Genomic DNA, 16,017 nt, shown 5'->3' on the forward strand with positions numbered 1-16,017 from the left:
ACATATCAAGTATTTTTCTGTATTTTCTAGTGCCGATTTTGTGAGAAGGCTTTTATGAACTATTCCTTTCTACAAAGTCATATGCAGCGACGCCATCCAGAGGAATCTCACACTGGTATGTACTTTCATGCTGTCAAAAAGTTAAAATAGTATGGAAATGTAGAACATGAATTTAGGCTTGTAACTCAAGATTTTGTGTAATGTAGAAGAAGCTCATTTGACTTAGAGATCCCAGGGCAAGTTTTTATATCTGACCATTAGATTTATTTCTTTGCATGTAAGGATATCAAATGTGATTATATAAATTACTGGACAATAATAAGCATAGATTTTTATGCCGTGTTTAGAGTTACTTTTCAAACCAAAATCTTACAAAACACTTTGCCAGTGGGAGAATTCAGAGCAATGGTTTTCTTTGCGTAAATAAAATTTGCCATATTACAAAAATATGGGTAGCATAAATAGCTGGCATTATGGGCGGAAAAAACTTTACTGATATGCATTGAGTTATCACTAGGACCAGTCCAGTTCCATTGAAGTCAGTGAGAGTTGGATCATGTTTGTAATGAATTACTCCTGAGTATATGATACAACTATAAGAAAGAATTCTATTACTGAGCAACCATTTCATCTAGCTTCCCCTGAGATGGTGTTACATTATTTTCATCTTATTTTAAAATAATGTCTTGTAAACAACATTCCTGACCAGGAAGTAAAGTTATCTCAGGATACGTTAACTTCAAGTAGTTGAAGGTGCTTGGCTTTTGTCTTTGTAACTGTAAACATTCTTAGAACACAGCACAGAACATAGGTGCTGATGCATTGGTAGCATCATTTTTCCTAAAGGACAAGATGCATATATGAAACATGGGTTTTTTTAATTGGTAATATGAACGATAGATTTGTGGAATGTATTATTTGGTGCCTTCCCAGCCATCCTAGAAACAAATATACAGTTTGAAAGACATTCCTCACATATTTGCTTCATTTGCCCCTACAAACATAAATAATAATTTTCACACTGTTAAACTGAGGTTAACAGATGATTCATTTGCTGCTGGGAGCTGGAATCCTTCACCATGGGAGAAATGTCAGTGAAGGACAAGTAGATATGCTGAGCAAGAGAAGCTGATAGCAGTGAAGACAAAGTAGCTTGGGAAGAGTTGGTTAGAAAGGAAGAGCAGCTGGGATCAAAAGAAATGGGAGTAAGGAGGTACAAATAGTGGGTTAGCAGCAGGGTATGAACTGTAGTTTGAGAGACCAGATAAAATAGCAGAAACCGTGAGGAGGGAGTATAAGAAGGCATTGGTAAATCATTGGATGAAAGAAACTCTTTCATGCTTTGTAGCAGGTTGGAAAGAGAAGATAACAGGAGGAACTGCAGAGCCAGGCAGCCAGGACTGATTTTGTACTAGCAACTGCTGTGTGAAAGGGGTTCTCCAACTCTTCAGGGGTAATCCTGGATGGCCTGCTTTGTGCTAAGATACTCCTGTGACAAGCAAGAGAAGGCTGAGAGGGGGTCTTGTGGCTGTTTACAAATTCATCGGTGGGGACAGTAAGGGATAGGAGATGCTCCATTTACCAGGGCACCCTTTGGAGTAACTAGAAATAACAGCCACAAACTAACAGAGAGTAGAGTCAGGTTAGACATTAGAAAGAACTTCTTTACGGTAAGGGTTGTCAGAATCTGGAATAGGCTTCCAAGGGAGGTGGTTCTCTCCCCTACTTTAAGAAGAGACTGGACAAGCACCTGGCTGGGTCATCTGACCCCAGTGCTCTTTCCTGCTGTGATCTCTTCCGACCCCAATATTTATGAACTTTATAAAAATGATATAGGTAGGTAGAGTGGCACATTAAGATTAAAGGCTACACTTTTGAGCGTACATTGTAAACTAATTTTTTGACAGTGATCCTTCAAATGAAACTTGGAAATGGAAGTTCCACCAAACTCTCCCTAAAGAAGCTAGACATTTACTGATAAAAGAATCTGCCTATATTAAATGTTAAATTTACCAAAATAAATCTTACAGAAACCCCACTTCATTCCTTTTTGAACCTGTGCTGTAAGTGAAATTGGATTTTATAACACTTACCAAGTATTTTAAATTCTAAAAGATACTAGAATTTTTACATGTTGCATTTTTGGTAAGATTGTGGTGTTCAATCTGTGGAATGCATCCTACTAGTCGGGAAAATGTTTTATTTCAAGAACTAAGTGTTTGGGGTGGGGTGACATCAGGGAAAGAGCTGGTCTAGGAGAGTTCTGGTCCACAGAATTTAAAGGTGATGAAGCACTGGAGAAAGGCCTTTGCAGGAAGTCACATTTCCCAAAAATATAACTAACATTTTGCAAATGTATGTTTCTTTCAAGCAGAGCAAAAGAAGAAAGCACAGACAGATAAATTACAGGATGAGATCAATAAGTTGAAGGAGCAGTTACAGCTCACCAAGTCTGAGCTAGAGGCCGAGCAACATGCTAATATGGTCAGATTTTCTAAGGTAGTATACACTAAGTATTACCAACCTCTTACAAGAATCTGTATTCTGGGCTGTGATCACAGACCTCGTAACTTTTGTGTAAAATTTAATTTTAGCAGAATTTTAACAGGAAGGATATAGAATGCCCTGCCCTTCCCATTTTATAACCTGGTATTTAAGGCACTATCTTGGAAAGTGGGAAATACAGGTTTGAGCTTCTCTGAGCCAAACTCAGTGTTCCCAGCATGCCTAATGAGTCCCGTCCCTGCTGGGACTTAGAAGCTTCCCTAACTCCAGTGTCAATCACAGTAAATGGTAGGTGGGGGAAAGTGCATAGGGGATCAAACTGCATTGCTCTGAGCATGCTGCTCAGAAGTCTGGGTACCTAGGGAATTCTGTAGTCCAAAATAGATATCATCTTAATTTGAGTATCTGCTGAGTTTTGTGACTGTGAAGTGGGACCAGTCTGGATTGCTCTTTGGGCCTTGGACACCTATATTCTACCTAGGTCCCATTTAGGTGCCTGTGTGGCTAAAATGGGTCTAGGCCTTAATGTATAGATACTGTGCTGATTTGCTATGTAGCTACGGCACTGTAAATGCACGTAGTGGTCAAAAATATTCCTAGTCATGAAAAACTTACTGTCTACCACATGAGATAATGGTTTAGGGAGGAATGACAAGAGGCAAGGGCTATTACTTCAGCTTTTATGTTAGATTTGAACCCTATGTGATCATCAGGGATCCTGGTTTTCTCTGATTTAAAAAAAAAACTCCCCAATTTCCAGATTTATAAAGTAACCCCAAATCCACATTTTTCTTTTCTTTTTTTTATACATATATTATCTATATTAGTGCTTCATTAATGTGGATTTTGGGTCACATTTCTTAATCTGAAAATTGGGTATTTTTTTTTTAATTGGAGAAAACCAGGAGCTCTAGTAACCAGTCTACAAGAGGACTTGAGTGGCCTTAAAGCAGTACGTCGTCTCAGCCACTGGTGAGGTTCAATGAGAGATGAAACAAAAGTTTAGAGTGAAATAATTTAAAAACAATAACAGTGTAATGGTACTGTGATGGCAATTATAGGCAGGGGCTTTACTTTGATTGTTGTTATTATTACAGTAATACAACAATAACAATGTGATTCTTGTTTGTTGTTGTAATAACATTATGATCCTCCTGGTAAGAGAGGATGCAAAACAAAAATAAGGCTTCTGTAGTTATATTAAGCTGCTGCACATCTTGATCATTTTGAATCATAGAATTTTTATTATTATTTAAATACAGTCAACAGTCTTGGAGGTGGATTGTAGGAAAAATTATAGAGGAGAGAGTAGAGGTCTCGGAGATTATTTTGGCAATGAAATTCTACACATAAGAGACATCCTGGAAATATTTTTCTGATCACAAAACAGACAGTCTGTTCCTGTTCTCTGTTTCATTCAGCTTTCCCCAAGCTCTGGTATTTAGTCAAAGAATGGGATGGGGAGGGTGGGAACAGTCTTTTTGTCAGAAAGATATTGTTTGAAACACCTGTCCAGAACATCCCATGGAAAAGAGACAAAAGTATTCATTTAACTGAACCGATTAAAACCAACTAAACACTCAGGAAAGGTGTCTAAAATAGACTGTCTGGCTTTTGGGGAAACATGCTGCCCCCAGTGTTTCCAGATTGCTAACATAACCTTTTTTCTTATAGCAAGTTTCTCTCCACATGCTTGTAAATATCTAGTCATTCAGGCAGCTCTAACTATTCTCTTTCAAGGGACCAGCAGAACTTTTCAAACATCACATTGACTTACTCTGCTGCTGACTGTTAATTTTGAAAGAATCACTCAACATTTATTTTAATCAGAATAAACATAACTCTAGCTGTCTAATCCTCTTCTTCTTTACTGCCAAGGAAAACCCAATTTCACACGAAGCATGCGGTATTTCTGTTTCTGCTTAGCCCCTCTCCTGCTTGAAGTCTACATGTTCCTTTCCTTTCATAACCAACCCACCTGTTTTTCACACTCTCCAATCCATCAGCTATCCAAAAGAGATGGTGATAGTTTATCAGAGTCCACTTAGCAGTAGTTATTCTTTTTGTGTGTAGTCATTACCATATCTGTCTAAACAGTATGCTGTCTTCTCCTTTTATGAATTGAAATACATTTTTAAATTGCTTTGTAATTTTCCCATCTCCTTCAGCTTTTTGATAATTTTCTCGTACAGTCATCGTCATAAACTTCCCTTAACTTTTACTGGTAATCTTACACTAAAAGCCATTGTTTTTTCTGTTAAGAGGCAGCAAAGGAAGGACTTAACCCATGCTTACCTGACAATTATTTTTCTGGCCAGACTGCATGTTTCAGCTGATGCTGAAAAAAGACCTATTGCTAATAGAAGACCCAGGTAGAGTATTACTTGTGGTTCTGAAAGGACTTCAGGAAGCTGTGGAAAGATGCTGCTATGATTGTTTTTAGCATTGATTCACATTACCTGAGCTTCCTGTCCCTGCCTGTTCCTTCATACTGGGGAGTTAATGGCCCTTCTTTCTGTAGCAGCGTAACAGAACCAGTGAAACAGATGCTTGGAAGTTTATTCAGCTGAAGTGGATTTCTCTATGCCTGCTTACATTCCCCATTCATTCATAGCAGCTGTGAGTCCCTTTGGTGTTCTGGGTTTGTGTTGAGTTTTTTTTGCTTAATTCCTTATGCAGGCTCCTTAAGGCTGTGATTATTTCCCTCTGCTCATAGATCTTTGTTTGGGAAGAAATCTTCTAATATCAAGGGCTCCCTTGGTTCTTCAGTGTTCTGTAGCTACGTTTGATCCCATTAAAGGAAACCACATAAAGAGCTACTTTTTGTTATCAGAAGGGGAAAGAAAATCATCCCTGGCAGTGAGGAAAAATCAAGATTAGCCAAATATGTTGTAATATAAGATGATGTTGTAAATAAGACTTCTTAACTATACCCTTAAAATCAGACAAAATGTAGTCTTTAACTATCTCTTAACCTCCAATTTTTAGAAGTAAGATTCAAAATAATCTGTTTCAGAGCAGCTATGATATTTAGTTCTTTTTTACTGAGAAATCTCCTTGGGGACAATACTTATTGTTACCCATCATTTAATATGAATCTCTGGTGCACATCTTCCTGTCTGTACTAGCCTGGGTCTCTAGGTCAAACGCTAATGGAAATGAAAAGCATTGCCTCAGCCTTGCAGCCAGTAGTATGCCAGTGGGAAGCTAAGATATTTTGGAACCTGTTAGCTCTAAAAAAAAAAAATAATGAAAGCTGTGAAAAAACTCTAGTAGAGTGTGGTCCTAGTTCTCAGAAAGGTGACGCTTCGATCCTAAGTTGTTGTTGAAGAAAGAATCTTATGCCAGCCCTTGAAATTCCAGCTGCATGATAGACATCTTTTGAAGCTACACACTGATCTTAGCAGGGGTTTTGCAACTGCTAGGGAGCTCTTGGAAAAATTTGGAAGCTGCTTCGTGGTGTCATGCAACAGAAAGCTTCTGGAGCTTCTGTCTAGTTCTTTCCCCTGCTGGGATTCAATCTGTCTAGGTAAGATCCTAGGGGTGGGGTTGCAAAAGACTGACAGAAATACGAAGAAATTGGCTCTCTGAAACCAGCCTCTTGTGACTGACTGACTCCTGCTATCGTATCAGATCTCCTTTCTTTAGTCAAAGACCAGAGAAGAGTAACTCTCCTTCCCGTCCTTCTGGGAAAACTATTCTTGGCCTCCTGGAGTTGTTTGGGGTCAGGATTCTCATGCTCCCAGTTCCTATCTCATGCAGACAGTCCCATTTTCTTATTACATTCCCAGAGCTCAGTGTTGGGTACAATATAAACAGAATTTAAAGTGAGAGCAGAGACTGAGACAATATGTGTAGTCTGGGCAATAAAGCTGAGAGTGTTAACAATTTAAGAACATGAGAACAGGAGGGCTGGGCAAATGGGTCTGTGTGTATGGAAGTGAGCGAGAATAAGAGTATGCGAATATCAGTTAACCTTTTTCTTATGCAGGTAGATACCTTTAATAAGAGAATGTGAACCTCTTTAGAGCCTGATGTGGGCCTTGCTTTTCCACTTTTCCTCAACCCCACCATTTTTTCCTCATTAGTTCAGTCTGTTGGTAAGATAAATACAAACACCAAACTGAACAAAGAGTATTATTCTAGTAGTAAAACCTGGTATTTACAGGGGAAAAAAAATCAGTATTTAAAAATAAAGGCTAAAGAGAGAAGAAAACTGAGAAGGAAAACAGGAAGGCCTTGCTGAAAAGAAACAGAGTTGGGGCCGCTTTTTCCAGTGTTAGCATTTAAATCCTGACTTTTTCATGCTTAATTTTGCTCATGAAAAGACTATACCAATGATTCTGAACACCTTATGCTACTCGTAATGATGGTAATCCTATGATTCGCCTTTCTTGTCCACTTGGGGTAGGAATATTTCCAGAGGTTACCAAGTATCCAGTGAAGATTTTAGTCAGGAGTACCACTGGTGGACCGAGGACCCTGGCAGACAGTATACTTATCAATTATGTGATTAACATGTTAATCGTGATAAATTGAAACACACCACGCTGTCAGCCAATGTGTGGTATAATAAAATGGCAAACCAGCCACACAGTGGTTTCACATTTAACTTGAAACATCTTTGTGACTGGTTAGTATCCCACTTTAGTTTGAGAGTGTGGCATGCAGCCCAACATCAAGGTGTATGGTATGTTTTAAATGTCTTGGCATGGAGACCTTATGGATTCTCCCTGGGTGGAACAGTTTAAGGCTGTGCCATGTAGTCCAATGCTGAGTTGACAGGACTGCGGAGAGCTCTTTGGTCCTGAGCTGCATGCGCACCCCTTCAGGGTACACGCTTGCATGTGTGCTAGGGATTGGGGAGCTCCCCATCCATAGCTCTTCATGCCCTGGCACACATGCAGCCAGCTGCACACCCTGGCAAACGTGTGATGGGGTCTGAGGAATTTTATCCCAGATCCCAACAATTGCATGTCTTGCCATGTCAGGCCTTCAATGTCTGGCATGGCAGCATATGTGATTGTTGGGATTCAGGTTGAAATTCCTCAATTTTTATGTCTGCTGGGGACCTGAAACAGGTAACCCACATATGAAAGGCTCTCATACCAACTTTTTGAACTATCTATTCTTCAGTAGTTAATTCATATGTTTGCATTTTTAATTGTCTATTTTTTCACAAAGTGTTGGTAATGAATTCATTACTTTTACATTTATGTAATAGGTTACCCTGTACACTTCCAAGATTTTACAGATGCACTGTTTGCTACAAAAGGTCATAAAGACTTTAAGCTTTCAAGTTCTTCCCTGATCCCCTACAAAAAACAACTTTAACCTTTTCATTGCCATTGAACTTTTTAATTTAAGTGTCCAACTGTGGTGGTAAGGCTTCCTGAGCCTGCAGGCTCAAATGATTACTTTTAGAGTGGTGGCAATTGCTTTACTCAGTTCTGAAACCCTATGACAGCTGTCTGAAACAGTCTTATGAACTGTTTCTTACAATCATATATTTATCTCACAATCCCAAACTATTTTCTTTGCCTTGCTGAGTGCCAAAATCACCACGTGTCTTTCTTTAACATTTGTTTTCCTTTGTAACTTCTAGAATGTAGTTTTGTGTGTTTAATACAAACGCTGCATTGTGTAGAAAAATCATTATTTTAGAGCATAACATAAACTCATTTTAATACCAAGTTATACTGATTAGTTGGTTTGGGTATGTTTCCATACTTACTAAAAAAACCCCCCATGTTTTAAAAAAATAATCTACTTGAAGCTGCAGCACAGTAGGTAGTCGGTCATATCAGAATATTTCAGAAGTAAGTAGATTTTTCTGCAGAACTTAGTTCAAGTTTACTGGAGAATACATGGGACTTTGCTTTTAAAAATGCTTCTGATATGCACTGGATTACATGCTGTCATTTGCTTAGATCAATTTTTTCACTAACCATAAGAAACCCCACAAATATTAACTGTTCAGTCCTCTGTGCATTGCTCTGAAGCAATGGCAAGTATGCTGAGTAATCCAATAAAAACATGTTTGTGTGTAAAACACAGGGAAATTGAGTCAAGTAAAGAAAAACCTGATTTGTGAATAACTTCATATCACTGCAAGAAAGTCCATTCAGCTGCATCCACAAAGCACCTGGAAACCTTTCTCTTGACAGAAGCAGTAGGAGTTAAGCCTGCACAAATAGGGAAGTATTCGATTCAGATTTGAATCTGGCCAATTCAGAGGACAGTGATTCAATTGGGAGATTCAGATCACTGCCCTGAATCAATTTGGCCAAATCGTCTTCAGAAGATTCGGCGCTGCTTTGGAGAGAGTTGATGGCTTGGATCAGCCGGGGAGAGGCAGGCACAGCCAGGTGGCTGCAGGTTCTTCCACAGCTCCAGCTGTGTCTGCCTCTCCCCGGGCAGGGGAGCTGCAGGAAAAGCCCCCATGGCTGCCCTACCTGACCCATCCCCTTCCTAGTCCTGGCACTTCCTTTTTCCCTTTTTTTCCTTAAGCCCCATACTCACAGCTGCAGCAGCATCAATTGGAGGCCCTGGGTGTTTGTGGGAGAGCCCCCTGCACAGTGGGGGGCAGCGGGGATTGCCCCCCCAACTGGCACCCATACAACAGCTGCCCCATGGTGCAGGTGCAGCACAGCCCGGCAGGGTGCTGTGCACTGCCTGGAAGCCAGGGCCTCTGGGGCTGAGCTTGCCAGGCTCCAGCTGACACGTGGAGCCACCCCAGCTTCCAGATGGTGCACAGCATCCTGTTGAGCCATGCTGTACCCACGCCATGGGGCAGCTGCTGTGCCGGTGCCTGGGGGGGGTGGATTTCCACCGCCCCGCACAGTGGGAGGGGGACTCTGCCATGAGCCGTCAGAAGCCTGAATGGCCAGTAAGTGCGGGGCCTTTTTTTAAAGTGCCAGAAGGCTGGGCTGTGCAGGGGATGGGGCTGGATAGGGCAGCCATGGGGGCTTCTCCCATGGCTCCTCTGGCTGTGCCTGCCTCTGCCCCGGTGGGGGGAACCACAGTGGCTATGCCTTGCTGCTGCTTGCCAAGCCGGCAGGGGGGGGAGGGGGGTGCAATGGAAGCGCAGCTCACTCCGGGTGGCAGCAGGGCATAGCACTGGCTCCCAGTGCTGTTGCGCCTGCATCAGTGCTGGGAGTGAGAGCTCTGCCCTGTTGCCTCTTGCCAGCTGGCATGGGATGCAGGCATGGCAGCGCTGGGAGCATGGGCTCTGCCCTGCTGCTGCTTGCCCCCTTCCTCCTGGAGCGAGCTTCGCCCGCATCCTGCCCCCTCCCCCTGCCTCAGCTGGGCAAGCAGCAGCAAGGCAGAGCCCCTGCTCCCAGTGCTGCCACACCCATATCCCACAGCCCCCTATGCTCCCCTCCCTGAGTAATGCACCCTGCCCTGGCTGGGCAGCTTGCCCCAGCCCCAACAGGCTTACCAGCTGGAGGCAGCTGTGTCAGCTGCCTGTTTAGTCTATGGCCAAATCTCCAAAGCGGATGAATCTTTTCCGAAACTTTTCCAAATCAATGTGGATGTTTTGAATTGATTCAGAGCTCTTAATTGGTCTCCCAATTTGATTTGGATTTGGAGATTTAGTCCCCAAATTGGGCCGAATCTTCTCCAAATTGAATCGGCTACTGAAGCTTCGCACATCCCTAGTAGGAATAGTCTGTTGTGAGAGGTTCAGCTTTATTTCCTATAGGTGACAGTATCTTTTCTGTGTTGATGTATGTACCCAGCCTGTATCATCTCTGCTGTCAGTTTGGCAGACGAGAACCAATATAGAAGGAAGGTTATGGCTCGGCCAACTCCTGCAAGCTGGCAGTCAGTTTCCCACTCTCTAATGGTGTCATTGCACCTGGCTCCTTTGTTCTTTAATAACAATTAAGTTATTTTGAGACAAGTTATTCTGGCCATTTCAAGGCACCATACTTTACATACAGCAGGACAAGCTGTAGGAAAAGGTTAAAACTGTCAGTGGAGTGAGGCAAGAAGTCTTCCTGGGCAATGCCACTGTTGCCTGCAGGGGAGGGTTATGTCCTGCTTGCTGTCCCTCTCCCACTCTCTGGGTAATCCTGACCAAGTGGCAAAAGAAGTGACTCTGCTGGAGGCTTGTGCGGGGGGGTGGGGGGCTACTAATAGCAAGGGAATAACCTGAGGCCTTCTAGCATCATTCAGATCTCATGAAGGAAGAAGTAGAGGATCTTACTTCTGAGGAGAAGCTCCAGGATGACATCTGCCAGAAGGCAGGGGATGTCCAATCCTTTTGGGGTTTTCCTCCATTTCATCTGGATCTAACAAGTCCTTGGGAGGTGGTACAAAAATATCAGCAGCTGCTCTACTGGCAGGACCCTTGTGCTAACATTGATGCTGATGTGTGCGCCGCAGCCAAGCAAGCAGCACCCAGTTACACGTCTGTTTAGAAGCATGTGTTAAGCACATTTGTTCACTGGCACATACTGGTAGTTGAGCCTGCCAGCTTATTTCAATATATATTAAGCGCTGAACAACAAGTAGATGACAACTACTACTTCCTTGATGCTGTATTCAAAACAATGATACTAACAAGAGTGAACCTTCAAGACCCTTTTTCTTGTCCATTTATATGAGGGGCAGCGTGCCCTGTTTAGCTTAGTCTTTTAAAATTGCTGGGTTTTTTTCCAGAAATTTTTGAGTGACTTGTTGCAGTCCATGCTGGATTGATTACATGCTTCCCTACTTTTTCATTAGGATAGTGGATTGCACTTTGCTTCATTATCACATTAATAATCTGAACTGTGCAGTGTGACCATGTCGTAAGAGTTGTGTATATGATGAAACTTGGTTAGACTTGTTGCCTTACATTGTTCTTTTTTTCTAATTCTTACATGCTGACAGTTTTTAGGTAGAACTTCCCATTACTTTACTCTGATATATTAAAGACAGTAGTAGTAACATATATAAAACAAGAAATTAGAGGTTGAACATTAACAGATGAATATGGTGCAAGCAAAATTTTATTTTTTTGAACAAGCATGTGGGGTTTTTTGTGGGGTTTTTTTAGAAAACAACTGATTCCAGTGGGAAAGTTTTTTGTTTAAAAATGGATGTTGCGGTTAAACAGTAATATTTGGAGAATAAGTATAATTGTTTCCTCTTTCAAGATTTGCATTTGTATTTTATGTGAGACAGTTCTTCAAGTAACATTTTAAAATAATTTCAGGAATGCGAGCAACAAAAATCAAAAGAAGAAGAAATACTGCAAGCGTTTTATAAATGGAAAGAGGAAGAAAAAGAAAAATTGGCTAATGAAATAGAGAAAGTGAAAGAGATGTTTATGCAGGAGTTCAAAGAACTAGCTTCAAGAAATACAAGCTTAGAACACGTAAGTAATTTAAATATGGATTTTTTTGTAAATGTGAACTGGGATGCAGTGATCTTGGTTCATCTGAAACCTACTATATGCCCTAGTTTGCTCTGAAACTTTTAAATTTATTAGGTGACTTAGGTATGGTTATAATCTCTATCAGGGGTCTAATCTCTAAGCAGGTGGGGGCTGCATGCCTGTGAGATACGCCAGTGCAAGCCACTAGCCTTCAAAGGCACACCGCTTCCCCTGCTACGCTGTGCATACAGATAACCTGGGTTTACCTTCAGCTCCCTAGCCTCAGGATTCTCTAGTACACTGTGCTACTTGGGAACCCCACGCCATGCGCTCATATCCATGGCACTATGGGCTGTGGTGCACCATACCATTCTGTCCTCTGGGATCAGGGCGGGAAGAGGAAGTCAGAGGAGAGAGTGGAAGAGCAGAGACCCCTGGTGCTACTGCAGTCGGGTGTGTGGGGGAGGGGCAGGGGGAGGATTGGGTGTGAACCCAAGGCCCTCAAATTAACTCTTAACAAGCTGCATGTGGCCCACAGGCTGCCACTTGGACTGCCAGATCTACAAATAGTATTCCCTTCTGCCCTGACCTCTGAGTTCTTGTTTTGGCATTGGTTAATAACATATTATTTGTGTCTATTTTGGCATCTACCAAAATAAAGAGAGCATAAGCTTCAGTGAAAAGGAATCGCCTTCCTAGGAAAGTCCTAAAGGAGTAGAATGACGGAATGCTTTCCTTAGTATCAAAAGAAGTATTTCCTGGAGTTTTGTCTAGAGGAAAAATTGTGAGAATATAGTTAAATCAGAAAAGTAATGCACATGAAAGAGCTGTTTTCTTTTGCATCCCTACACTCACAGTATATCTGTTATTTAGAAGTGTTTATAAGGAGAATCTGTACAGTTCTTTTTAAAGTAAACTGCATATTAAATAGCAACTTACAGTAACATTTTTTATTATGTACTGGCGCTGGCCTTTAACAGACATTTCCCCCTCTCTTAGCAGCTCTTAGAGTTACAGCAGTCCAATATGCAGCTGAAATCCAATCTAGGCACTTTAAAAGACAGCCAAGAATTTACAGAAGAGAAATCTCAGAATACTCAGGATTATCAAAATATGATGCGACTTCTTGAAAAACAGGTAGCGGTCTAATACTATGAGGTTCGCTAATTATTTAGTCTCTGTTTGTATTTCAACAAGTAAGATTGGAAAATTTCTGTAATTCTTATTTCTAAAGTAGTTGTTTCTTTTCTGATTTACGGCTATCTGCTAAGTACCATTAATAATTTCTGTAATGAAAATGTTTCTTATCATGGCATGAAGAGGGCATTAGACACATCTGATGCGGATACTAAGCTGTGACCAATATACTCTGAAAGAAATGTAGTGGTACAAGCCATATAAAACACTTGCATCTGCCTCTAGAGGCTGGTTTGTTAAAATACATTTAAAAATTGAAAAATGAGAAGTAGCCATAATGATCAAAACATGATGAAAAACGAGTTGTATTCTAACACAGGGGTTTCAACAGTGGGTTACAACATTTTGGCCCCAAAGGCCAGATGAATGGTTTTGCACACCAAGATTGAGCCCTGGGGGCCCTGCACCTTCTCTGCCTGCCAGGATTGGCTCTAAGGTCCCATGCCACCTCTGCCCACTGGGATTGGGTTCTGAGTCCTCATGCTAGCTCCATCTAGCTCTCCATGCTAGAATTGGGAGCCTGTGCTACCCAGTTCCATGTGCTAGGATCAGGGTCTAGAGCCCTGTTACCGTTCCTGCTTGGCCCCGCATGCTATGGTTGGGTTCTGGGGTCCTGCACCTACCCCAGCCAACTCTCCACACTGGGGTCTGGTCCTGTGAATAGGGTATTAGTGCAAGAAGCAGGAGATCCAGGTTTTAGGGTTTGAACCAGAAATGTGGGTTTTCTGGAAAATGTTTAATTCCAATAGAGCGTGATCTGATTTAGCATGTTTATTTGACTTGTATTTAGTAAAAAAACCCCAACTAAATAAGTACACCCATGTTAATTTTGTGTCTCTATAGCCACAAGTATTTGAACTGAAATATATGACTAGGAAAAAAATTAAATACAGCACACTTAATGTGGTTTAAATGTTATATTCAAAGCTTTATGTTGAAAGAAATTATTTTTATTGGAATACTTGTAAAAATTTAAATACAATACACAGTAGCATGTACTTCCCGTACATTGTTTGTTTAAATTTGAGAAAAAAATGAAGGCACTGAAAACTGTTGGTACACTAATTTTAGCACACCCCAAAGGTCTGTGCATGATATGCTGTGGCTGTCCACTCATCTACTTCAACAGAGTTTAACTCCTTTCCACTGAGGTCATTGCACCACCTCCAGTTTCACTGTCGCTATCTGTAGAATCACTTGTACTATTTATGACTTCCGTTCCAGAATCAGACTGAGGCAAATTGAAGCACATTCTCTTTCGCTAAAGGATGGTTTTACCAATGAATCTATGAGAAAGGGCAACTTATCATCACGCTGCATCATCTTCGCTAATTGTGCTTCTTACTGATTCTCCAGAAGCAAGAAATTTTAAGAAACAGAAACAAGCTTAGCAGTGCATTCATTTCTTACTGTATTCCTCCTTTTTGTCTTAATTGAGCTGAAAGCCTTCCAGTTCTGTTTGCAAGAAGTCACTGTTGATGGAATGCTTAGGGTCCTTAGAGCAATCCTGGACAACAGTCGGGTGGGTGTTACAGTATCCCTTCCACCTTGTGAGAGGAAACATATTCTCTGCTGCCCGCCAAATAATGTCTTTGCTCTGAAGTTTTTCTTTTGCGTGGCACTCAACAATGTCTGTCATCACTTGAGAGCGTGCAGAGAAGAGCCACGTGCATGATCAGAGGTCAGGAAAATAGACCTTACGATGAGAGGCTGAGAGCCATGGGACTCTTTAGCCTAGAAAAGTGCAGCCTCAGGGGTGATCTGGTGGCCACCTATAAGTTTATCAGGGGTGCTCATCAGGATCTGGGGGAAAATCTGTTCACCAGAGCACCCCAAAGGATGACAAGATTGAACGGTCACAAACTCTGCCACGTCTGATTCAGGCTGGACATAAGGAAGAACTTCTTTACTGTCTGAGCCCCTAAGGTCTGGAATAGACTGCCACCAGAGGCGGTTCAAGCACCCACTTTGAATGCCTTCAAGACACATTTGGATGCTTATTTTGCTGGGATCCTATGATCCCTGTTGACTTCCTGCCCCTGGGGCACACGGCTGGACTCGATGATCCACCAGGGTCCATTCCAGCCCTAATGGCTATGAAATCTATGAAATCACAGCTATTTTGTCGATATTGTGGACATTCTTAGCTACTTCCATAATTGTATCAAGAGCAGTAGATAATTCATCTTCTGATAAATGTTGTCCTCTGTGTTAAGGTGGAAAAGGTTTTGTTACTAGATGAACTGGATGAGAGCAAAACTCAGATCTCTTAATAAACATTTGTTTTACATCTTCATTTTTGAATAGAGGTAAAGGAGGCAAAAGCTCAAGTATATTTTCATTCATTCATACCCCTGCTTCTCTTTCTGTAATTTCTTCAAAGTCTGATTAACAAAATGATGATTGTTGAATACCTTCACAATCGCTTTGCAGTGTGCCAATATTGTCTTCATTGTATTCACTATGTCCTTTGCCAGACAAGCAACCCATGAGCAAGACAGCCAAATACCATTAAATGAAGATACTTTTCTTTTAATATTTGCCATGCAGCTTTTGTGTTACTCGCATTATCAGTTACAAGGGCTTGTACCCTGGAGGAACCTGCACTTTCAGTCTCTTCACTCAGTAATTTGCTGTGTATTCACTTGTATATGACAAGAAAGTTTTGGTAGCAATTGCTTTCAGGAATATTGGTTCAGGTGTTGCTAACATAATGTTCAATAAAGAGTTTCCTTGTATATCAGTTCATCCATCTGACGTCAGAGTCAGTGATTCTGCTTGACCAATTCTTTGAATAACCATTGTTTGAACTCTGTTGTACTCTCCATCTAAGAGAGAATGTGATAAGTGGTGACGTGACAGTAACTTATATGACGGGCGAATTAGTTTGTAATGTTCCTTCCAGTATTGATTTTCAGTTATGGAAAGAGGTGTATGCCACTTGCAAA

At 41.4% G+C, this 16,017-nt stretch overlaps 1 protein-coding gene across 9 annotated transcripts in view; it reads left to right on the forward strand.

Annotated features, from left to right (window-relative positions):
• Positions 1-16,017, forward strand: part of DZIP1 (DAZ interacting zinc finger protein 1) — an 82,985-nt gene that overhangs the window by 18,288 nt on the left and 48,680 nt on the right. For 7 of the 9 annotated variants that reach the window (XM_090023398.1, XM_090023416.1, XM_090023407.1 and 4 more), the window contains 4 exons: positions 31-115; positions 2,372-2,499; positions 11,711-11,872; positions 12,872-13,009. In XM_090023398.1, coding sequence (XP_089879524.1) covers positions 31-115; positions 2,372-2,499; positions 11,711-11,872; positions 12,872-13,009 — 513 coding nt within the window. The remainder of the gene's footprint in view (positions 1-30; positions 116-2,371; positions 2,500-11,710; positions 11,873-12,871; positions 13,010-16,017) is intronic. The other 2 variants (XM_090023443.1, XM_090023435.1) reach the window with 2 other exon arrangements.

This window comes from Crocodylus siamensis, chromosome 1 (assembly GCF_052110815.1).
Source record: "Crocodylus siamensis isolate JL-2025a chromosome 1, ASM5211081v1, whole genome shotgun sequence".
Classification (NCBI taxonomy): Eukaryota; Metazoa; Chordata; order Crocodylia; family Crocodylidae; genus Crocodylus; species Crocodylus siamensis.